The 24472-nt window shown below is 51.1% G+C and overlaps 1 protein-coding gene across 1 annotated transcript; it reads right to left on the reverse strand.

The window, feature by feature from the left end:
* Window positions 1-1752: 1752 nt before the first annotated feature.
* LMAN1L (lectin, mannose binding 1 like) lies at window positions 1753-23458 on the reverse strand. Its single transcript, XM_039912192.1, has 14 exons — window positions 23278-23458; window positions 20524-20678; window positions 20085-20192; window positions 19941-19999; window positions 18658-18757; window positions 17837-17960; window positions 17142-17308; window positions 16583-16706; window positions 16234-16406; window positions 9686-9753; window positions 5328-5460; window positions 4522-4643; window positions 2226-2304; window positions 1753-1824 (listed from the first exon to the last, which is right to left on the reverse strand). The coding sequence occupies exons 1-14, from the start codon at window positions 23456-23458 to the stop codon at window positions 1753-1755; spliced, it is 1665 nt and encodes a 554-aa protein (XP_039768126.1).
* Between the last annotated feature and the right edge of the window lie 1014 nt (window positions 23459-24472).

The raw sequence follows: 24472 nt of genomic DNA on the forward strand, positions 1-24472 counted from the left end.
ACCCAGTGCAGCATAGCACAGCCTAGCCCAGCCCAGTCCAACTCAGCTCAGACCAGTCCTACCCAGCCCAGACCAACGCAGTCCAGGCTAGGGTAGCCTAGCTCAGATGGCCTAGCCTGGGCAAACCCAAGGCACACACCAGCCCAATTCAGTTTAGCCAACTCCAACTCAGCCTTCACCGACCCAGTTCAATCCAGTCCTCAAACCCAGGCTTCACCAATCCAGCCTAGCCAGCCCAACCCAGCCTACCCCAACCCGCTCCAACCCAACCTTCACCAACCCACCTTAGCTCAGATGGCCCATCCCAGTCCAGCCCAACCTAGCCAGCCCAGGCCAGTCTAGTCCAGTCCAACTCAGCCCAGTCCACTCCAACCCAGCCTTCACTGACCAGCTCAAGCCCAGAGCCAGAGTCTAACCCAGCCTAACCCAGCCCATTCCACTCCAACCTAGCTCAGCCCCAGCCCAAACTTGCCTGCCTTCTCCACCTATGACCCTTGGCCCGAGTTTAGCACCTTATCCAAGACAAATTCCAAGGAATTTATCCAATGTGCATTCTTCACTTTCCCTCCCTCACCTCCTAGAACTGTGGGAATATTCACATTTTAGAAAAGCCCCTAGGAGGTGAAGAGATCTACCTGTAGCCTGAAAAGGAAAATGAATCATAGAGCAGAAAAGTCAGAAACCAATACCAGGCAAGGGTCACAGCCCAACAAATATCTCACTCCACCTATTCATCCGTAAAAAGAGTTTAGACTTGGAGGCCAACTGCTCCCCCAACTGCTGTGGCCATTTGATAGTCTAGACTCCTCCACTTTCCTCTTGACTCCTAACTGTTTCCTGCTGAGCCTTCTCATTCCAGTAATCAAATCCAATACCTTGAGCAAGTAGACAGAACCAGAGGGCAGGAGGGAGAATACACAAAAATTAATCCTCAGAGAACCTCTCTCAACAGGAACCTATAGGAAGTTCCTTTACCTTACTTGGAAACCCTAAAAGAAGGGGAATTACTAGGGCAGAAATTCTCTCCAGTGAAATGTGAGAGTCTGTTAAACACTTCTATGTCAGTCTTCTTTTTGAGAAGATAAGGAAATGTGTCATTTCTACTTCCCAAGTGCTTAGTACAGTGCATAGCACTCAGTGGCTACTCAGCAAATGTGGTTACTACCACTTCTAGTCTGATCCATATCCTCAAATAGCACAAAAAGAAATGAGTTTAAATTGCAGCAGAAAATATTTAAGTTAAATGTCAATAATGTCCTAAATGGGCAATAATAAAAATAATAATAGTGGTATTCGTTAGGCACTTACTATTTGCTGAGTACAGCACTAAGCCTTGGGGTAGATAGAAGATAATCAGTACCTGTCCCACATGGAGAAACAACAGGTACTGAATCTCCAGTTTACAGATGAGGAATCTGAGGGACAGACAAGTGACTTCTTCAAGGTCACACAGCAGACAGGTGGAGTCGAGATTAGAACCCAGGTCCTCTGACTCCCAGGCCCGTACTCTTTCCACTAGGTCACACTAGAAATATTAGTAGCAGTGAGGTGGGGGTATGGAAGGTGTTGTTTATAACTCCTGTTCTAGAAAGGTTTAAGAACAGGTTTATATCCCTCCATCACCCACACATTTATAGTTGCATAGATCCAGTATAATATAAATAGGAGACATATATATATATATACAGACAGAGAGACAGAGAGATAGAGAATGCTCACAGGTGTAGTCTTACACAGAGACAGAAGGATGGACTAGATGACCACTTGAGGTTTCTTGCCAATTGCTCCTCTAGAGAATCCACTAGGACATTTGGACATCTTCCTCTTAAAAACAGAAAAGGAGCATTATAAAAAGAGATGCCCCAGAAAATAACTAAACTGGAGGAGAATCCAGCTCCATGGGTGTGGAGAAATTCTTTGTTCCGCTTGCCTGTTTTATCTCCATTGGCTCTCATCATTCTCCCTCCATCCTTTTATTGTCAACTGGCAGAATGGTTATTTTGATGGATTTCCTGGGCTTTGAGTCCCCAGACTGAGCTCTATCCCAGTATGGGAGACCCAGGTTGAAAGAAGCCAGGGAGACTGGCTTCCCCACATCCCTTCCTCCACACCCCCATCCTTCACCACCTTCCCCAGCCCCCACCAGCTTTCAGCACAAACTGAGAGGAAAGCAAAACCTCTCTGGAGTCAGGCTGGTGTTTTTGGAAGAAAACTCCGTACCCCACCCCTCTGCGGCTGCCAGACTCAGATCCTTGGGCATCTGCTCCTGAGAGGAAGTGGCAGCCTTCAATGGGAATCAGCCTTCTGTTGGGAAGGAGGGTTGGGGAAAAAGCAAGCTGCAGCTCCATAAATTTGAATTCCCTCCCCTTGGGGAGAGTGGGTGGGCAGGAAAAAACACATATTGTGCAAAGAGCCCCGGACGTGCTGTGTCTGACCCCGCTTCAGAAATCCTCACCAGAAACATTTCTAGAGTTCAGGGAAGGGGAAAAAGGAGAGAAAAGATTCAAAGAGACAACTCCATTCTGCCCTAAATCTGTCTCGAGCGAGCCCCAGTGGAAGAGAGCATCCATTTCACCATCAGCTCAGTGGAGAGGAAAAAAATCTTTTTTTTTTTTTGGTTTGGGTTTTTTTTTTTCCTGGAGTAAATATAGTCATAGCCCGGGTCCCCAGCATGGGCGATTCTGGAGTATTCTTTCTCTGTTGAATTGTCTCCTGTTAGAAGAGTCGCTTGAAGCCATCTTCATTCTTTATCCTGCCCCAGACAGCCAGCCGGGGAAGCAAAGGGGAGAGGTTTCAGAGGCTATTCCTTTCAAAATCTACCCCCTCCACGTGTGCCTCCCACCTCAATTCCCATCTTATTAAAACACTTGCCCCCTACTTTCTTCCCTCCCTGACGACCATATTCAACCACTCACCCTTCCCCTCTGCTTTCAGTCAGACCCATATTTCTCTTTTCCTAATAAACCCTTCCCGATCCCACAGAGCTTGTTATCCATTCCTGCACTTAATACAGTGCTTGGCACAGGAAAGCACTATTTATTCTAGTGTTTAGCACATAGTTAAGCACTTAATAAATGTTATAATTATTATTTCCTTTCTCTCTTCCCACTCCTCTTCTCTACTCTTCCATCCCTACCCTCTCCTAAAGCTTCAGGGCCAAAGTGGTAGCCAAAAGGAAAGCATGATGGGAAGGGGTGGAGTCTCCTTTGCGGGCTTCTCCTCTCCCCCCCATTCCTTAACTGTGGGGATCCCTCAAGGTTCAGTTCTCGGTCCCCTTCTATTCTCCATCTACACTCATTCCTCTGGAGAACTCCTTCGTTCCCACAGCTTCAACTACCCTCTCTGTGCAGATGATACTGAAATCTACATCTCCTCCCCGATCTCTCTCCCTTTCTCAAGGCTAGCAACTTCCCCTGTCTTCAAGACATCTCTATTTGGATGTCCTCCCATCAGCTCAAACTTAACATGTCCAAAACAGAGTTCCTTATCTTCCCTCCCAAACTCCATCCTTTCCTGAACTTTCTGGTCACTGTAGGTGGCTCACAAGCCCATAACCTTTGTGTCATCCTTGACTCCACTTTCTTATTCAACCCATATATCCAATCCGTCACCAAATCCTGTCCATCTCACCTTCAAAACATCACTAAAATCCACCCTTTCCTCTCCATCCAAATTGCCACCCCATTAGTACAATCACTCAACCTATCCTGCCTAGATTACTACATCAGCCTCCTTTCTGACATTCTGCCTCTCTCCACTTCAGTCCACTCTGATGCCTGGCTTATCTTTCTCCAGAAACTTTCAGGGCATGCCATCGCCTTCCTCAAAAATCTCCAGTGGTGGCCTATCTACCTCCAAATCAAACAAAAAGTCCTCACCATTGGTCTTAGAGCAGTCCATAACCTGCCCCCCCTTACCTCACCTCATTTCTCTCCTACAACCCACCCTGTACACTTCGCTCCTCGGGTGCTAACCTTCTCACTGTGCCTCATTCTCGCCTGTTTCGCCACCAACCCCCAGTCCACATCCTACCTCTGACCTGAAATGCCCTCCCTCCTCAAATCCACCAATTACTCTCCCCCCTCTTCAAAGCCTTACTGAAGGCACATCTCCTCTGAGAGGCCTTCCCAGACTAAGCCCCACTTTTCCTCATCTCCCACTTCCTTCTGCATCACCCTGACTCACTCCCTTTGCTCTTCCTCCTCTTCCTTCCCCACAGCACTTATATCTGTAATTTCATTTATTTATATTGATGTCTGTCTCTCTCCCTCCAGCCCCAGACCATGAGCTCATGGCGGGCAGGGATTGTCTCTCTTTGTAACTGTATTGTACTTTCCCAAGTGCCTAATACAGTGCTTTGCACACAGTACACACTCAATAAATCCAACAATGAATGAATGAAAAACCCAGGGCTGCTCTTGAGCTGTAAGAAGCAAATTACCCAGCTGGGAACCAGGGACAACTTCAACTAATCAGTCAAGGATCATGTGGGAAAGGGGGCTCTCCAGCCCCAGCACTTACCTGAAAAGCACGTAGTAAAAGGCACATCCCGTCTGGATCAGAAGAAACAAGAGGAAGATGCCCCGGGACAGGCATGAAGTCCCCAGTAACCCAGATTGGCAGTGCAGTTTCTTCGTCGACTTCTACAGGGGAAGGATTTGGGGAGCGAGACTCAACCCTGGGGAAGGGAGATAGGGAAAGGGGATCCAAGACACATAGAGTCGAGGGAGATGGGGCTGGAGGGGGAAGCGGGGCTGAGACTCCCAGGTCTGGTAAAGTTCTTCTCTGGCCAGCACTTAATGAAGACTCCTGTTTGACTTCCTTTCTAGCCACTTTGCCTGGGTCTGAGCAGGTGGGAAGGACAGAAAGTCCTTATGACAGGAAGAGATAATCTAAAGATATACTGACACAGAGAGAGGGAGATAGGAGTCTGGAGAGAGATAGGCAGAGGTTACATCAGAGAGGCAGAAAGCCCAGAGTCAGAGATCCAGAAAAGGCAAAGAGGCAGCGAGATACAGAAGCTCAAAGAGAGCTAAAGATATGGAGAAGCAAGAGGACCCAGTGGTAGAAGGTAGCATAGAAAAGAAACTAGCTAAAGAGAGAGAGGGATGAAGTGGGGCAGAGAGAAAGTGTGAGAGGGAGGGGGAGGAAGGGGTTGTGGGAAGGGCAAAGAGGAGGAGAAAGATGAGAACAAAGGGAGAAAGGAAAGTGTGGGCTCTGAGGAGACGAACAGTCTTTTTCTTTTCAGCTCAGCCCTTGGGTGGAAAGGGAGAGGACCGGTCTCTCAGGACCATCAGGTCTTCAGCCCCACAGCCCGGGTCCCTCACCGGCAAGTTGAGCAGGCTCTGCACGTCCATCTGCAGCAGTGAGATGCTCCGCTCCAGCTCCGGGAAATGGTGCTCGGTGCCCACAGGGAGGTAGAAAGTTTCAGCCCGGGAGGCTATACGGGCAGCGGCCGCTCTGGAGCCCATGTGGGAAGGCAGAAGGATAGAAAGCACATGGAGCCTTGCCTCTGGGGGCCTGCGAGGCCTTCCCCACCCGGGATGGCCACCATAACCCACGGGACACTGTGTGTGCAGTGCCAGGCCCCTTGCTTCACAAAATGATGCCATATGGAGGTTTTAATGGAAATCTTCCCCAAAACCCAAACAGCATTGAGCAGCAGCAAGGTCTAGTGGAAAGAGCATAGGCTTGGGAGTCAGAGGACCTAGGTTCTAAACCTGACTCCACCACTTTTCTGCTGCATGAGCTGGGGCAAGTCAATTAACGTCTCTGTGCTTCAGTTAACTTTCCTGTAAAATGGGGATTGAGACTGTGAGCTCCACATGGGACAATCTGATTACCAGGGAAGCAGCATGGCTTAGTGGCAAGAGCATGGATATGAGAGTCAGAGGGTGTGGGTTCTAATTCCAGCTCCACCACTTGTCTGCTGCACAACTTGGGGCAAGTCACTTCACTTCTCTGTGACTCAGCTACCTCATTTGTAAAATTGGGATTAAGACTATGAGCCCCGTGTGGGACAACATGATTATCTTGTATCTACCCTAGCACTTAGAACAGTACTTGGCACATAGTAAGTGTTTAACAAATACCATAATTATTATTATTGTTAAAATGGGGATTAAAACTGTGAGCTTTAAGTGGGACGGTGACTGTGTTTACCTTAATTTAAATCTACCCCAGTTCTTAGTTCAAGACCTGGCACATAGTAAGTGCTTAACAAATACCATTTAAAAAAAAAACTCATTCCGAGAATATGTTGGTGAAAACAAACTGCAGTGGGAGTTGGAGTTGTCTTGACACCCTCTCTGGTGTGTGCCCCAAAGTAGCTTCTTCTCTCGCTTTTCATATAAAGCTGGCCCGGTTTGGACCCAGAAGTGTCATTCCTAGCTCCCCAAACTGACATTGAAAATTAGGGTAGGAGGAGTTGGAAGGCCTACGCAGAGGCACACATAAGGATCTTCCCTCCTGGGGATTTCAAAGCACTCCTTGGGTAGCCATCCCCAGGACTCATTGGGCAGTTTGGACTCAGAGCAGACTCAGGTGAATGCAGGAGGAGATGGAGATGACCCAAGGAAGATGGTTGTACCCCAATAATAATAATAATGATAATAATTGCATTTGTTAAGGGCTTATTATGTACCAAGCACTAAGCACTAGAATGAGTACAAGATAATTAGGCTGGACATTGACTGTGAGCCTTATAGGGGACAGGGACTTAGTAGGAGGGACAACAGGTACTGAATCCTCACTTTACATATGAGGAAACAGACACAGAGAAGTTAAATGACTTGCCCAAGGTCACACATCAGGCAAATGACAGAGCCAGGATTAGAACCCAGGTCCCCCTACTCCTTGGCTTGTGCTTTTTCCACTAGTCAATCCGACACTTTCCTGATCTGTCACTCCACCCTGTCAGACATTATCCATCGGGCCCAGGGCTGAGTCAACCATGGTGGGAGACTGCTGTGGGGGTGAAGAGCAGTGGGGAGTACTGGGGGACCTGTGTTCCTTCTGACCCAGCTGGGACAGGGGATTATCCTTCACCATGGGGTTATCAATCAGAGCTTGAATGTGCCAGAGAGTGGGGTTTAGCCAGTTTCCCAGCACAACATCTTCACACTGAGAAGTCCCAGGCCAGTGAGAGGGGCGGGCTGGAGGCAAACGGCATTCTTTTCTGATGGCCACTTGGTGGGTCCCTCTCCCTGGGACCCTAGAACTAAGGGATGATGTAAAGGGGGTAGGAGTATGTAAGATGATGTAAAGGTAGGATGGGATGATGTAAAGGGTAGGTAGGATGATGTAAAGGGGGTAGGATGGTGTAAAGGGGTTGGGAGGTAGTAGAAGTGTGTGTGCGTGCTCACACTCTCACTGGCCCCCTGGCAGTCTTGCTATGCTGTGTCAGTGTAGCCCAGCTGATAATAATAACAATAATGTTGGTATTTGTTAAGCGCTTACTATGTGCTGAGCACTGTTCTAAGCGCTGGGGTAGACACAGGGGAATCAGGTTGTCCCACGTGGGGCTCACAGTCTTCATCCCCATTTTACAGATGAGGTAACTGAGGCACCGAGAAGTTAAGTGACTTGCCCAAAGTCACACAGCTGACAAATGGCCGAGCCGGAATTTGAACCCATGACCTCTGACTCCAAACCCCGTGCTCTTTCCACTGAGCCACGGCAGCTGATGTCACTGCTCCCCCCAAACCTGGCAGGTCACCTTGCCCACCACCCCACCCCACCCCCATTCTCACTAGACTTTTCCTGTGCCATCTGGCATGTACAATCACCCTGCCCCCATCTCCCCCGCCTCTCTCCTGGCCCCAAGAGGTTAGGACACAAAGCCATCTTAACATTGTCCAAGGGCGGCTGGACCTCTGCCAGTTGGGAAAACAGGACACTCCTGGGTCATTTCTCGGGCCCCTGACATGAAACCAATATTACAGGAGAATATGCAGGTTCCCTCCTCATCTCCTCATCTCAGCTAGGCCCTCTCCTTCTCATCAATCAATCAGTGGTCTGTGATGCTATTCTCAACTCACTTGTCCTCTCACAAGCACTTAGTAGAGAGCTCTTCACATGGTAAGCACTTAATAAATACCACTGATTGATTGACTGACCACTTACTTATATAGAGCACTGTACTAAGCACTTGGAAGAGGACAATAGAGTTAGTAGTCACGATTCCTGCCCTCAAGGAGTAGATAGACACTAAACTAAATGACGGGTATAATAATAATAATAATAATGTTGGTATTTGTTAAGTGCTTACTATGTGCCGAGCACTGTTCTAAGCGCTGGGGTAGACACAGGGGAATCAGGTTGTCCCACGTGGGGCTCACAGTCTTAATCCCCATTTTACAGATGAGGGAACTGAAGCACCGAGAAGTGAAGTGACTTGCCCAAAGTCACACAGCTGACAAGTGGCCGAGCTGGGATTTGAACCCGTGACCTCTGACTCCAAAGCCCGTGCTCTTTCCACTGAGCCACGGAAAATCTCCAATTGCAGGCAGCATTAAAGAGATACTCAGTGACTCTGCACTATGTCCTAAAAGGAAACAAAGCTCATGCCGGTAGTAGTCCCGGGCAGCCCCGCTGACCTGCTCCTGGTGACCCCTTCATTCTCTTTCATTCCAGCAGCCCAGTGGGCATGGGCAGGCGGCCAGCAGGTAGGAAGTGAGCAGGCCTGGGCTGCCTGCAGTGGGGCGTGCAGCAGAGCTGAGCATAGGTTGCATCGTTGCTTGGGTACCCAGTGCTGCAATGCCAGGCACAGTCTGCCTGGCACTGGAGGACATGGTATCCCCAATAACACCAAGTCTGGGAAGGGGCCCTTTTATAGCTTTGGAAAACAGGTGCTGGGATCCACTGGGTTTGGAGAAGGAGGTTGGGGAGAGGGACCAACTCTCCGGTCAATCAATGAATCGATCAATCTCCAAGGGCCCCAAGAGGCAGCAGAGTTGGATTATTTGAGAGGAGGGTAAAGTGTTCCGGCCATGCAGGGGCTTGGGGAATGGCCAGTAGTCAGCCTGACTGAACTATGCATCAGCAAGGTGACTATTCTAAGGCACCCATCCCTTGCTGAGCCTATAAAGTTCAGTGTGGCCATTTGGTCTCCCTTTTGTCCTGAGACTGAGTGCCTTGCAGAGACCCAGGAATCTGTGCACTTAGAAAGCAGGCAGAATTTTGCTGGGGAGGCACAGAGATCTGCTTAACATTGCTTTTTCCACCCTAGGGCAAACTCAGCTGCAAGGAACCCTCTCTGCATGAGGGCCCCCTACAGATAATAATAATAATGTTAAAAACAATAACAGCTGCAGTATTCTCTAAGCATTTAATATGTGCCAAGCACTGAACTGAGCTTTGGGATAGACACAAGATAATCAGGCCAGACACTGTCTCTGACCCACATGGGGCTCAGAGTCTAAGTAGATGGGAGAACAGATACTGAATCCCCACTATACAGATGAGGAAACTGAGGAGCAGAGAGTTAAGCTATTTGCCTAAGATCACATAGCAAGCAAGCAGCAGAGCCAGAATGGGAACCCAGATCCTTTAACTCCCAGGTCTGTGCTCTTTCCACTAGGCCACATTGCTTCTCTATGGGATCCACCCCACCTTCCTGGCTTTGTGATGTTCCCCATGGGGAAGTCCATGGGTCAGCTCTCTCCCACCTCTTACCCTTACCCACCTCATCTCTTGTAAGTCCTGGAGCAGAGCTTCTTGACTCTTGAGAAGAGTACTGGAGGCCACAGAGTTCTGCAAAAGATTGAGCATATAAACTGCAGTACAATGCAACTGAGTTGGTAGGCATATTCTCTGCCCATAAGGAATTTACACCAGCTTACCGACGGCAGCCTGCAAGCCTCAGAATACAAGCCCAGCAAGAGATCCCAGCACTTAAGTTAGCAGCGGAGATGTCCTATGATTCAGAGACAACCCTCTTGAAGGTGAGGCTGCACTTCTGAGGGAGGCTTGTAGAGAATCATCTGCACAGTTTGTCCATGGGAATACAATCAATGGTATTTATTGTGTGCAGAGCACTGTACCACATGGTTTTGGTTTTTTGGGAGACCCCTTGTCAATTGAGTGAGGGTTACTCGTGTCCTAATGGCTAAGAGGAGAAAGGCATGACCCACTGCTAGAAGAGCATGTGTTTGAGTTATTGCTAATATAACGGTAATGGTTTGACGTGAGCCATCTACAGTCCCTCTCTTCTGGTCCTCCTGTGCCTAACAACACACATTGCAAGATAGTTAAAGGGTAAATAGGTGCAGTTTGTGGCCCCAAAGTAGACTATCTCTGAGACCTCAAGAGCAACAGAAGTCTCGGTGCCCTCCTCCATTTGGTAAGTTAAGGTTAAATAGAATACTCAGAAGGGGGCTATTAGGGTTGGAGGTTTTTTCTTACTTCTTTGAAAGCAAAAACCAGGAAATTAAAACAGTACCAACAACATCATCAAAAAACACACAGTTGTCCTGAAGTTACACTGAAGCTCTGCTCAATTCAATTGTGTGGCCTAGTAGAAAGAATATGCACCTGAGAGTTAGAGGACATGAGTTCTAATTCTGCCTCCACTATTTTTTTTTTTTAATTATTGTTCATTATTTATTGCATTTGTTAAGCTCTTACTATGTGTCAAGCACTGTTCTAAGCATTGGGGTAGATACAAGGTAGTCAGGTCAGACACAGTCCCAGTTCCAAATGGGCCTCACAGTCTAAATACAAGGGAGAACAAGAATTGAATCCCCATTTTGCAGATGAGGAAACAGAGGCCTAGAGAAGTGAAGTGACTTGACCAAGGTCACACAGCAGACAAGGGCTGGACATGGGATTAGAATCCAAGTTCTCTGACCCCTAGACCTGTGCTTCATACACTAGACCATGCTACTTCCCATTTGTCAACTGTGTGACTTTGGGCACTTAACTTCTCTGGGCCTCAGTTTTGCTCTGTAAAATGGGGATTAAGGCTGTGAGCCCTGGGTGGGCCAGGGACTGTGTCCAACACAATTATCTTGACTCGACCTCAGCACTTGGTATGATCCATGACATAGAGTAAATGTTTAACAATTACCATAAAACAAAACACAGCTGGGATGAGCTCTGGGGAGAGAATGGCTGGGGGCAGAACATCCAGAAAGCTGCTCTGTGGTAAACTGAAACTGGGGACCTGAAGACCTGAGGCCTTCAGACAGTGCAGCATCTCAGTGGATAGCCGGGAGTCAGTTGCTGCAGAGAGACCTGCCGGCTGCAATCAAGAAAGGAGCTTATTTTTTCAAGCAGAAACTCTGTAAGAACTGTAGTCATTCAGCAGTAATAGTAGTACACTCTCCCTATCTTTAAAAATCACATAATAAGAATAAGAAGAACTGTGGTATTTGATAAGCCCTTACTATCTGTCAAGCACTGTACCGAGTGCTGGGTAGATACAAGATAATTGGATCCCACATATTCAATCCCCATTTTGTAGATGACGAAACGAAGTACAGTTGAAGTGACTTGCCCAAGGTCACAAAGCAGACGATTGGCAGAGCTTGGATTAGAACCTACAGTCCCCTAGACTGTAAGATCATTGTGGGCAGGGAATGCATTTATTGTTGTACTCTCCCAAGTGCTTAGTACAGTGCTCTGCACACAGAAAGCACTCAATAAATACGATTGAATGAACCCAGGTCCTCTGACTCCCAGACCCGTGCTGTTTTCAGTAGGCAACACCACTTCTCTTAAAAGAAGACTTCCCTGATTTACCTCTGATCTCCCCATCCTGTCTGCTCCCCCTCTATGTCACCTAAGCACTTGGCTCTCTACCCCTTAAGCATTTTGTTACTAACCCCACTTCAGCCCACAGCACTTATATGTATGTCCTTATATACTTCTGCTTCCCCTCTCTGTAATTTATTTTAATGTCTGTCTCCCTGTTTAGATTCCAAGCTCCTTGAAGTCAGGGATTGTGACTACCAACTCTATTGTATTGTACTCTTCCAAGTGTTTAATACAGTGCTCAGCACACAGTAAGTGATTGATAAATACTACTGATTGACTGATTGGTGTGGTGCATTGTACTATGCATTCAGGAAGTACAGAATAAAGAAGCGATACTTTCTCTGTCCACAAAGAATTTACACTCTAACAACAGGGGAGCTATTTACAGCTAGAGTGGTCAAAATAAACAATTCCTAAGGGGTGTGTAAAGAAGTTCCTAAGTGCTAGAGATGACTGAAGGGATGCTATGGCTCAGGGTGCTATGAAATCAACTGGGGAGAATTGTTGGAGGAGATGGGATTTTAGGAGGGATTTGAATATGTGGAGGGCTGTGATCTGCCTGATGTGGGGAAGAAGGGAGTTCCAGGCTTGTGAGCCGGGGGGGGGGGGGGGGGGGGGGGGGGGGGGGGGGGGGGGGAGAGGGGGATGACGGGGGGACATTATGAGCAAGGGGATGGAGGCAGGAGAGTCAAGAGCAAGGAAGATTGTCTTGGGAGGAACAAAGACAGCAAGTTAAGGAAGAGTAGGTGAAGACCGCAGATAAGTGAGGTAAAGAGCCAGGAAGCCAATCATGAGAAGTTTTTGTTTGATGAGGAGAAACATAGGGAGCCTAAGAAGATTCGGGTTTTGAGGAGAGAAGAGATGTGGGCCGAGCGATGTCTCAGGAAGATGATCTGGGCAGCAGCAAGTGGCATAGATTAAAGTGGGGAGAGGCTGAGGGCTGGGAGACCAGCAAGGAGACTGATGCAGTATCCCAGCCATAGTGAGACCAGAACTTGTACCAGGATGTCAGCAGTTTGGGCGGAGAGGAAAGGACTGACCCGGAGATGTTGTTCAGGAAGAACCAGCAAGATTTGATAGTGGACCAGTTGTGGGAGTGGAACAATAGCAAAGAGTCAAAGCCGACACCGAGGTAACAGGCTTCTAAGACAAGGGAGAGGGTGGTGTTATCGACTGAGATGGGGAAATTAGGAGGAGAAGTGGGAGGGTTTAAAGGAAAAGATGAGGAGTCTGTTTTAGAGATGATGAGTGTGAGGAGCTGGCAGGATATCCTAGTGGGGGTGTCCTGGAGACAAGAGGTGATGAGGGCTCGCAGGTCAGATGACAGGTCGGAGCTAGATTGGGATACAAAATGGTCAGCAGCACTACAAACTCAGCATCTCTGCAAGAGTTACGATGTGTGTGTGTGTGTGTGTGTGTGTGTGTGTGTGTGTGTCCACATGCACATGGGTGCCCGAGTGGACAAAGTGAGGCTCACTGGGTCTCAAATTGACCTTACTAATAACTGTGGTACTTGTTAAGCACTTACTATTTATGAAGCACTGTTCTAAGCACTCTCCCAAGCATTCAATAAATACAATTGATTGATTGATTTCCACTGCTCTGGTAGATACAAGATAAATCAGTCAGACACAATCTCTGCCCCACACGGGGCTCACAATCTCATTTGGAGGGAGAGCAGGTATTGAATCCTCATTTTACAGGTAAGAAAACTGAAACACAGAGAAGTTTGGTGACTTGCCCAAGCTCACACAGCCGGCAAATGACAGAGCTGGGATTGGAACCAGGTCCTCTGACTTCCAGGTCTGTGCTCTCTCCAGATCATTTTTCTACAAAAACAATCAGTCCATGTCTCCCTACTCCTCACTAACTTCCAGTGGTTGCGCATCTTCTTCCACATAGTAACTGTGGTATTTGTTAAGTGCTTACTAAGTTCCAAGCACTGTACTAAGTGCTGGGATGGATACAAGCAAATCAAGTTGGACACAGTCCCTGTCCCTCTTGGGGCTCACAATCTTAATCCCCATTTTAGAGATGAGGTAACTGAGGCACAGAGAAATTAAGTGATTTGCCCAAGGTCACAGAACAGACAAGTGGAGCGGCCAGGATTAGAATCCAGGTTCTTCTGACTCCCAGACCTATGCTCTATCCATTAGGTGACACTGCTTCTTCCACATCAAGCAGAAACTCCTTACCATCGACTTTAAAGCATTCAATCACCTTGCCCCCTCTTACCTCATCTTGTTACTTTCCAACTACAACTCAGCCTGCACACTTTGTTCCTTAATGCCAACCTATTCACTGTACCTCGATCTCATCTATCTCACCGCTGACCTCTCACCCATGTCCTACCTGTGGCCTGGAATGCCCTCTCTATTCATATCCAACAGACAATTACTCTCCCTATCTTGAAAGTCCATCTCCTGCAAGAGGCCTTCCCTGACTAAGCAATCATTTCCTCTTTCCCACTCCCTTCTGTGTTGCCCTGACTTGCTTCCTTTCCTCACCGCCTCATAATTTATATTAATGTCTGTCTCCCCTTTTAGATTGTAAGTTCATTGTGGGCAGGTTTTGTGTCCGTTACATTGTTGTGTTGTGCTCTCACAAGCACTCAATAAATACTATTGATTGACTGATTTCCACTGGGCCATGCTGATTTTCTCATCAGCCCCCAAGGCTCTACAGAGCTCCAGGACCCTTCCTCAAGACTCTGCTCACAGCTCCGGTGAAGAAGGCTTTAGCTTTGAGCAAAGCTCCCATCCTGCTAAGGGACTGACCCTTGGTTTCCTACTCTGCAGAAAGGGGAAATCGGAGTAATGGGTAGTCTGGTGATGATGGTCCTGGGGATAGAACCTCTTCTTGAACCAACCCAGCTCCTGAGGGCTAAGGGGATAGAAACCATTCTTTCCCCTCCTGGGGTCTCTACTCCCCACCCCCCCACCACTTTCCTGCTCCACCCACACTGGCCTAAGCCAGCTTTAGTCTTGAGGATTATGAGGATTAAAGCAATTTACAGTCAGAACTGGGCAAAGCTCATGATATTTGTCTCCTCTTTTAGGGATCAAACCAAGCCTATGGTGGAAGCTGGACAGAAGGCAGCAGGGCCTGACTAGTCAGTTTTCCAGCCTGGACCAGGCTGGCAAGAGTCGATGATAGGAAAGTGCTGAGGCTGGGTGGGTTTCAGGGCTTGTGGATAGACTGCATGTTAGTGAGATGCAAAATAATATGGAAATCAGCACCCACTATGTTTAAGTCAGAAACTGTGGCACTTTCTGTCATCAGCCTGACAGGACTGATCAAATAATGATGACCTCGCTCCCTCTCTGTTCACCCCTCCATCTGGGCCCAGGGCTGAAGGAATAACCATGGCTCTTATTATTATTCATACTCATAATATTCATAACTATAATAATAATCGAGGTATTTGAGAAGCAGTGTGGCTAATGGATAGATTATGGGCCTGGTAGTCTGAAGGTCCTGGGGTGCTAATCCCAGCTCTGCCACATGTTTTCTGTGTGTCTTTGGGAAAGTCATTTCACTTCTCTGTGCTTTAGTTACCTCATCAGTAAAATGGGGATTAAGACTGTAAAGCCCACGTGGGACATGGACTGTGTCCAACCTGGTTACCTTGTATCTAATCCATATAGTAAGTGTATAACAAATACCATAGAAAAAGATCTATTATGACAAGCACTGTACTAAATGCTGGGGTAAATACAAGATAATCAGATCGGACACAATCTGTTCCCAACCAGGCTCACGGTCTAAGTGGGAGGGCAAACGGGTATCATTTTGAGCAAGGCTCCCACCCTGCTGAGAGACTAAGCCTCAGTTTCCTCCTCCTGGGTTACAGCAGTGTGGCCCGGTGGATAGAGCATGGGCCTAGGAGTCTGAAAGACCTGAGTTCTTATCCTGGCTCTGCCACTTGTCTGCTCTGGGTAGTTGGGGAAGTCATTCACTTCTCTGTGCCTCAGTTACCTCATCTGGTAAATGGGAATTTAGACTGTGAGTCCCATGTGGGACAGGGATTGTATCCCATCTGATTTGTTTTGCCAGTATCCACCCCAGTGCTTAGGAGGGTATCTGGCACCAAGTAAGCGCTTAACAAATACCACAGTTATCATTACTGTTGTTGTTATTATTTTACAGATGAGGAAACAGAAGCTCAGAGTTGTTAAGTGTCTTGCCCAAGGTCCTACAGAAAGCAAAGTCGTTTATTCGTTCCCAAGAACCAGCAGGGTGGAGACCAGGAGGAATCCCGCATTGGGTATGAGGTTGAGCTCCCTCCTGCCAGGTATTGTTTACCACTCCTGTCATGCATGCCACACCCTAGACTGGCCCGGACCCATTTAGGAAGAGACCTTTTCCAAAATGGCTGAGCAGAACAGTGCTCTTGAGCAGCAGCTGGAGAGTTCCTATCTTAGCCTTTGAGCCCCTCAGGGAGCATGGAATATGGATGAAGGTGGGGACACTCACCCACTCTCCAGCCCTGGGGTCCTGGGCTTCCTCCCTGCCTGGGCCTCCCAAGGAGGACAGCTGATGCTTCCACTGTGCTGCCGTCTGGGTCATCTTCTCCGAGAGGCCCTGCAGCTCCTGCAGGATCCGGCTGTGTCTCTCCAAGGTCATCGCCTGTTCAAAGGACCTGTCCCCTAGGAAACAGAGTGGGGTGGGGGCCGGAAGCCTGGGCTGGAGCTAAACTGCCCCTTCCCCTTCATTGGTTGCCTGTGGGGCTCAGGAGTGGGGGAATGGGGATAATTAATGCCAGCAAGCCAAACCTGCTAGGAACAGCTCACAGAGGAAGGGCTGGGGAGGGTGGGGCACCTACCCAGGTTGGGGGAAGTCAAGTCTAGCTTTGAAGAGTCCTTCCTGCTCATCACCTCCTTCTGCAAATCCTTCAGGCGCTGCTGTAACCGGTGCTGCTCAGCTTCAGGGATCCAAGCATCTGGGGCCTAGGGGAAGGGGCGAGGCATGGGGCATGGGCAGGCCTCTATAGCAATAGCACCACCTACTGTGGGGGGACCCCCCAGGCTTAGTTCTTCCCTCTGCAAAACCCAAACTAAATCATGCAAGCCCGAGGTGCTCACGAGAGATGAAGCAAGTGCAGAGGACCCAGTCTCCGAGGGAGCCCCTTCCCCGTCCCCATGGACTCCAGACTCACCAGTCAAAAGAAGCTCAAGCCCCATCAGCTCCTTCCTCCCCGAGCAGGGCCCAAATCCTTCCACCAGGAAGAGACAAAGCCCAGCAGGTCCTAAATCATTCGTCAGCCATTCATCCTTTAGGCTCATCCTCTCTAAAAGCAGACTCCTCCGTAACTTGTCACTGGGTGACTTTCTGCTCTTTCTCTCCAGAGGCCCACATGGCTCAGCGGGTCTACAGAATCCCTAAATCGAACACAGCAATCTCCCTTCAAGGGGGAGGCTTTGGAACAACCCGGGCCATGGCATGTCCCCTCGGTCCCCCAAGCCTGACCAGACTCCATTTGGAGAAGACATCACCTCTGGGGCCGCCTCGCTGAGACTGAAGGTGGAGAAAGACAGAACATCGTGGTCATCTGGAGGGAACAAGGGAAGAAAATCTTAGATACAAGTTGATCAGGTTAGCTGATTAGGTTTTATCTACCCCATTGCTTAGAACAATGTTTGACACATAGTAAGTGCTTAACAAATACCATCATTATTATCAGATGCCCCCACTGGGCTAATCAACCCTCTCCCTCCATTCATCAACCACACACCCAGCCCCTCTCTATCACCTCCACCTCCTCACTTATTCCATCCCATCTTCCCCTGTCCCTGGCCTCTGATCTCCTCAGTCCCGCTCAGGTCCCCAGCCCAACCTCAAAACCGATTCCACCCACACCCAGGAATATGAGAAAGGTATGTCCCTCTGCCAGCGGGACATGGGTTGCAGTTGTTTCTGCAGCAATGGTGGCCCTGAACCATCCACACTCTCCCATGGCAGAAATACCGGCCCCACCAATATCTCCACTCCCAGGACAATATCTCAGCAGATCCCCCATGCCAGCCCACTGCCCCCATCCCTGTTGGGGTTCAGGGAGCTGCCAGGCCAGGGTTCTCACCTGCCAAGGAACTAGTGGAAGCTGAGACCCCGAAGAAACCACTGGGGGATAAGGAGAGGGGTGCCACTTCAGTGCAGAGCTCGTCCACGCCGCCATGGGCTGTGAAGCCACTGTTAATGGACACCTGCAGCAGGGAGGGAGGACTGGATTGAGCAGTGAGGGGCCCCCTGGACTCCCACTCCAGCCCCTTCTATCTGCCGGGAGCTTCTGGACGAGGGTGGCAGCAGCATGAAATATTGTACAGGAACCCAGCTACTTAAGTTGGAGCCTACTGCTTGGGCAGGAACTTCTCAGACTCCTCATTGCCCCTCAACTCCCCAACCCCTGTGCCCCCAGCTTTTTGCCTCCTGGGAAGGGTGGGCAAGAGGAACAGAGAAGAGAAATCAAGCCATGATAACCTTTAATGAAACCATCCAGTCACGTTGACCTGAAAATAGAGGGCAGTAACTTCATAGACAAACGCAAATGTTTTGCAAATCTCCCAGGAACCACTTCTATTTCTCCCACTTTGCTGTGGCCTCAGGAGGATCCTGTTGCGAGACATCGGTTCTAGGGTGATCCCTCTAGGGGCCTACCAGTGGCCTTCCAGCCAGAAAACGCGGGAAGAAAAGTAACCCAGAGATGGGCAGTATCCACAGCCCCATGCCACGGGACTGGGGTATGCCGGGGAAGAGACTCAGGCTGGGGTGGTGGCTCAGGGCTCTGGTTGGTGCCTGGGGTTATGGAGCCAGTGGGTAGGTGACCCCTGCTGGTGAGCAAGCCAGGGGTGTAGCCAGGGTGCACCGAAGAACACCCTTGGGGGAGGAGTCCCAGGGGCTCACCCGCAATTTCTCTCTCCAGTAGGTGATCTTGACTCGGAAGGGATGAAGCCGGTTCCGGAAATCACGCACGCATGAACCCAGGACCTGGGCCCCTCCATCCCTGGAAGACAGTGGGGGCTCTGGGCTGAGCGACTCCCATCCCCGGGTACTTCCCTCTGACATGTAGGTCTGGGTGAGCAATCCCAGGCTCCATGTGTGGCGTGAATCCAGAGGTGAGGGCACAGGTTTTCCCTTGGTGGGCCTGGTCCCATGGCCCCTGGGTGGGCAGGGCTGGGGGGAGGTCGATAGGGGAGAACTGGGATTTGGTCAGGGGAGGGAGTGGAGCCTAGAGAGAAGTGGGGCTGCCACCCAAGTGGAGGGGTCAGGCGGGAGGTTACATCCTCTAGACCTCGAGCCCGTTGTGGGCAGGGATTGTCTCTCCTTATTGCTGTATTGTACTTTCGAAGCGCTTAGTACAGTGCTCCGCACACAGTAAGCTGTCAATAAGTACGATTGAATGAATGAATCAGCTCTGGGCAAGGCAGGCAGGGATGGGGGCGGGTGACCCAGTGGTCAGAAAGGGCATGTCAGGAGTGCAGTCTACCCAACCCCGACCTGGAATTTAGTGCCATCCGCACCACACGGAGTTGTTGCAGGGGAGAAACCAGAGGTCTGTGGTGCCACAGAGACCCCCAGTGGTTCCAAGCTTCCCTCGCAGGACATTTTCCAGCTCTGAGGTCTGTCTGGTCAGAGCAGGCTGAGGAGTAGAGCCAGTATCCCCTTCGGCTTAGCTGTTGCCCTTCTTTCCCCTGCCACGGATTTCCTAGCCCCAGAGTGCCATGCTCTGAGGCTGTCACACTCCCGTTAGCTTCCCTTCTCCTCCTCCTCCCCACCCCCCGAAGTGCACCAAGGCTGGGTTTAGAGGAGACTTTGGGGAGAACTTCCCGGCCAAAGGGGTGTGAGACCTTGTAGGATCTTATTGCAGGAGACTGGGAATCTCCTTTTCTGAAGATTTTTGAAGGAAAGGGCTGCTTCAGCTCTGTCTTGTTGGCAGCAGAGGGAAGGTGCAGAGGGCTCAGGAGAGAGGAAAGAGAAGAGGGGAGGGGTCCTTCCAGGAGACCCCGAGGTGTGGCATAGGTGGACCACCATCAGTGCTGCTCACTTCAGGAAGGTCCCTTGGGCAACCGAAGTGCTGAGATAGGCAGGTTCGAGAAGCACCAGTGATCCTGCCTCACCTGCAAGGTCACAGGGAAAAGGGTAGGGGAGTTGCTGACAGGCAAACTGGATGGGGAGCGGGCACCTACTTGAGCCGGTCGTAGGGGATTCGTCCGTTGCTGGCCACCACCTGGATGGCAGGGTTGTTCTTCTGCGGGCCAAACGGAGAGAGTTAGGAGCTCTGGGGGCCACTGGATCCCACCCCCAACCCCAGGAGGGGAACCAAGACTCACCTGGGCATCATCGTCAAAGGAGTCCAAGAAGATCCCGATGCCCTCCCAGAGGGCGGGGCCGCCCAGGGCTGGGCCCGTTTGGCCTCTCTCCTGCGAGTACCAAATAGCCTGCCAGGACCCATGTCCCATTAGCCCCTCCTCTGGCTGCAGGAAGCCCCGCCCCTGATTCCTGGCACAGGGCACACCCCTCACATGGGGTCATCTTGCACGTTTGGTTCTGATGGATCAATGCATGAGTGTGGTGGGGGAAAAGGGGTCCTGTGGGAGAAGTCTGGGCCCGACCAATGGTCCGCTCCAAGTGGAGGCTCTGAAGCTGAACACTTTCACCACCCTTCCTAAATTGCAGCCTTCTCTGGGATGAATTGGAGAAAACAGAAAGAAGCAGAACCAGGACCCCTAGGGTGGAAAGGGGTAGGGAGGGGCCAGGGAAGGGTCTCACCATCCCATCGGCCCCCAGGCGCCCCAGGCCCGACACACGGATGGCCACCTCCACCTCCCAGTTCAGGAAAGGGATCCTGTTTCGGGTCCAAACTGCTCCACTCTTGTTGCGCATGGATGGTACCAGCCTCACCTCCTCCAGGCCAGGGATAGCATCTGTCAGGGCATGGGACCCTTTCAGAGTTGGGTGCCCATCTTCCCCACCCCCCACCCCCAGATTCTTAGCTGCCCCCTCTAAGCCATTCCTCCGGCAAAGCCATCACCTAGGGAAGGTGCCGGGCGGTGAGCCAGGAGTCGCAGATCACCCTAGGCCCACCTGGAGGAGCTGATGGGGTGTGGTGCCACTCTGGGACCGGGACAGTTTTCCTTCTGCCCAGGGGAATGATCCCAGAAGAATCAATTGTGCACTGCCAAGCATTTTGAACAGCCAGCAGGGAGCTCACCCTCCCATGCTGTAACAACTAGGAACACAAGGCCCAAATCCAGGTGCCTGTCACTCACACTTTGCCAGGTCCGCCACGAGAGGACTGCTATGGTTGGGGCCATCTGCCCTCAGGGTGAAGGGACCCAACCCAAGAGCTGAGAGGCTCAGAGCCTAAATCCTGCTTTCCCCGTCTGCTGGGGAAGCCAACACCACACCAGAGGCAGCTGTTGGATTCAGGAGCAACTTGTCCCTCTTCACTTGCCCAAGTCCAGAGCTCCCTGGGGCCACCCTGACCCCACCAACCAGTCACCTGACCTCAGGGGAGATGCTGGGGTGGGGAAGTGGTCCAAATTCAAGCCGGTCACTCTAGGGACCTTGGGATGGGGAGGAGAGCTGATCCAAAGCTCCAGGCCCATTGCCAGCAGCAGCAAGCCCTGGGACTGGAACAGTCCCAACTTAATCACAGAGGCTAGCGCTCCCCGGGGCCTAGTGGGACCCCAGGTGAAGGTAGGAGTGGAGGGGGCCCTGAAGATCCCAGCTGCAGCTGACCCAAGTCTGGATGCCGGCTTTTCAGACCATTTTGACATTCTCCTCATTTTGGGAGACTGGGTTCTCCTTTCTTCCTGCAACAGCCCCCGACCTGAGGCTTCTGCTTTTGAGGGGTTCCCCCAACCCCACCCCAGCTTCCTCAGATTGGGCTCTCACCTCTGACTTGGACTTGTGGAGTTTTTCTCCTCTGATCAGGCATGCTGGAGTCTGAGCACTGCCCTGGAGCAGAGGGTATGGATCATTTCACTCAGAGACCCTGGCTGCCCACAGTGCCCTGACTGGCCCTGGGAAAGCACAGATTCCTCTAGAGAATGCAGTGGTCCCATTCTTTGGGCCAGCTGTGCCCCCTGCCCTGAGACCCAAGGAGCAGTTCAAAGAGAGGGGTGAGGCTTGGGGCAGCCCGTTCCCAGGGCCTCTCCCTCTACTAAAGAAGCCGGATGTGGAGATGATCCCTGGTTTGTCTTGGATTACTCTTCCTCCAGTCTCAAACCTGCTCCTCTTTGGGTGGGGGAGGGCCTCAGAGTAACCCAACTCCGGGGTCAGAAGTCAAATGCCATGTCAAAAGAGAAAAACTCCATGAGTCCAAGTCAAAGATGAGAGCCCATTCTGAGGAGGCTGGTGGGGAGGAGGGGAACACCCCCTCCAAAAGCAGAAGCCTCAGGGCAGGAGGCTGTCACAGAAAGAAGGGGGCCACCCACTCTCCCAAAATGAGGAGCTCAGACCTGAGCTGATCATGGCTGGAGACAGAGGGGCAAAGGTTGGGGTAGGTTGGGGTAGGTTCTAATCCCGGTTCTGCCACTTGTCTGCTGTGTGACCTTGGGCAAGTCACTTAACTTCTCCGGGCCTCAGTTCCCTCATCTGTGAAATGGGGATTAAGACTGTGAGCCCCACATCAGGCAACCTGATTACTTTGTATCTACCCCAGCGCTTAGAACAGTGCTTGGCACATAGTAAGCACTTAAACACCATAATTAATTAAACAAACCGGCAGCCTCATCCCAGACCAGCCTGGCACTACTCCAGTCCCACTTCCCAAATGGGGGAAGAGGCTGAGGGACGTGGCAGATTCCACAGGAGAACCAGAGGCTGAAATGGCAGGGAGGCCAAAGCCAAGGGTAGAAAAATCACTCTGCTGCCCAAATCCCAAAGGATGAGATCCGGGTGCCACTGACCTCCCCGTTGCAAGGGAAACTGGAGAAGCAGCTTGGCCTGGCGGAGAGCGGGTGGGACAGGGAGATGGGGGGCCTTACTTCTAATCCCAGCTCTCACTTGTCTACCTTGAGCAAATCACAACTTCTCTGGGCCTCAGTTTCCTCCTCTGTAAAACTGGATTCAATCACTTTTTTCCCCCGCTTGGACTATGAGCCCCAGGTGAGACAGACAATAGGTCTGATCTGATTAACCTGTATCTACCTCAATGTTGAATGTGGTGACTGGAGTATAGACAACATAACTATTACTCTCCATACAATTGATTGATTACACTAGGAGGCAGAGTCTCAGAGGGGTCTGATTCATGCCAACTCAGGCTGACCAGAGATGCTCCAAACAGTCCTGAGGCAGCCAGTTCAGGTGAGAAATGGGCACTACTCCTCTTCCTCCCCCAGGACTCAGCTGGGGATCGGCTGGCCCATTCCTTGGCCCAAGTAACCCCCACCTACCTATGCCCCAGTTGACCCACTCCCTCTTCCTGAACGCCACATCGGGGAGCACAAGAGGGAGCGGGGAGACCGGGCCCTGCCCCAACCCCAGGCCGGAGCAGCCCCCCCGTGCCCCTCTCACCTCCATGATGACTCCAGAAGGGCATCTCCCTGCCCGGCTGTGCCAACCGCGGCCCCCTGAAGCTGAATTTGTACTCAAAGCGGCGCCGAGTTGCCCCATTCCAGGCCCAGTCGTGGAGCAGAGGCAGAGTCAGCAGGGGTAGGAGCAGCAGCAGCAGGAGAGGAGCGGGGCTCGGGGCCATTAGGGCTCAGCCAATTCGGGACAGGTCGACACCAGCAAGGGACTGCTCTGTGCCTGGCAGACTGAGAGGCTAAGGGCCAAAGGCGGAACAGGGATCCGGGAGAGGGAGGGGACTCCGGGGATCCCTGCCCTGGCCTGGGGCAGAAGGGGGAGGGACCGGAACTGAGGCTGGAGATAATACAGCTGGAGCAGCGGCACCGTGGGGGTGATGGGGCTGGCATGGGCCTGGAGTTCCCCCACCCCCACTCATCCCACGCCCAAGATGGGGTGGACTTTGAGAGATGAGCCCAGATTCTCTCTGCCTCAACCCCTACCCAGCTGCCTCAGTAGGGACCTGGAGCTACCCTCTCCGCCCTTCCCTCTATCCCATCCCAACAAGCACCTTCCCCTGCCCACTCGCCCCTCTCACCCAGCTTCAGTGCCAACTGGCTCCTGAACCAGCCCTCCTCTCTGCCCACCCCTTCACCAAGAAAAGGCAGCCTTCCCTCTAGCTCCTGGATTCAGGGCTCCAGGAGAATAGGGGAATGGGGAGAATCCTACTTGAATCATCTCCACCCACACCTCCCCGGCCCTTCTCAACAACCAACTTTCCCCAACCCAAACCACTTCCAAATGCTCCTCCACCAGTCCATGTCACTGTGGCAGAAGGATGAGGCAAGCAGAGTGGCACGAGAAGGAACGACCCAGCACACCCAGAGCCACAGCGCGCCTCACCCAGGGATCTGGGCACTCAGACGGCACTATTTCTTGAGTGCCATCTTCTGGGACTCTGAGCCCAGCCACAGGACCCGTTATTAGGCCTTACGGATTGCCCAGGGTTGGCGAGACGCCGGCAGCACTGGTGAAGGTGAACAGCATTCTTTCCCTGAAGGTCTCGGGGCATCTCCATCCCATGACCTAGAGAAGGGGTGGCTTCCAGCTCCCATCGGGGAAAATGAGCTGATTCTGTCTCACCCAGAGCTGGCAATGAAGAAAATACCAACCGGTGGGCCTTTCCCAATTACCTATTTTCCCA

The sequence above is a fragment of the Ornithorhynchus anatinus genome, chromosome 5 (genome assembly GCF_004115215.2).
Source record: "Ornithorhynchus anatinus isolate Pmale09 chromosome 5, mOrnAna1.pri.v4, whole genome shotgun sequence".
Classification (NCBI taxonomy): domain Eukaryota; kingdom Metazoa; phylum Chordata; class Mammalia; order Monotremata; family Ornithorhynchidae; genus Ornithorhynchus; species Ornithorhynchus anatinus.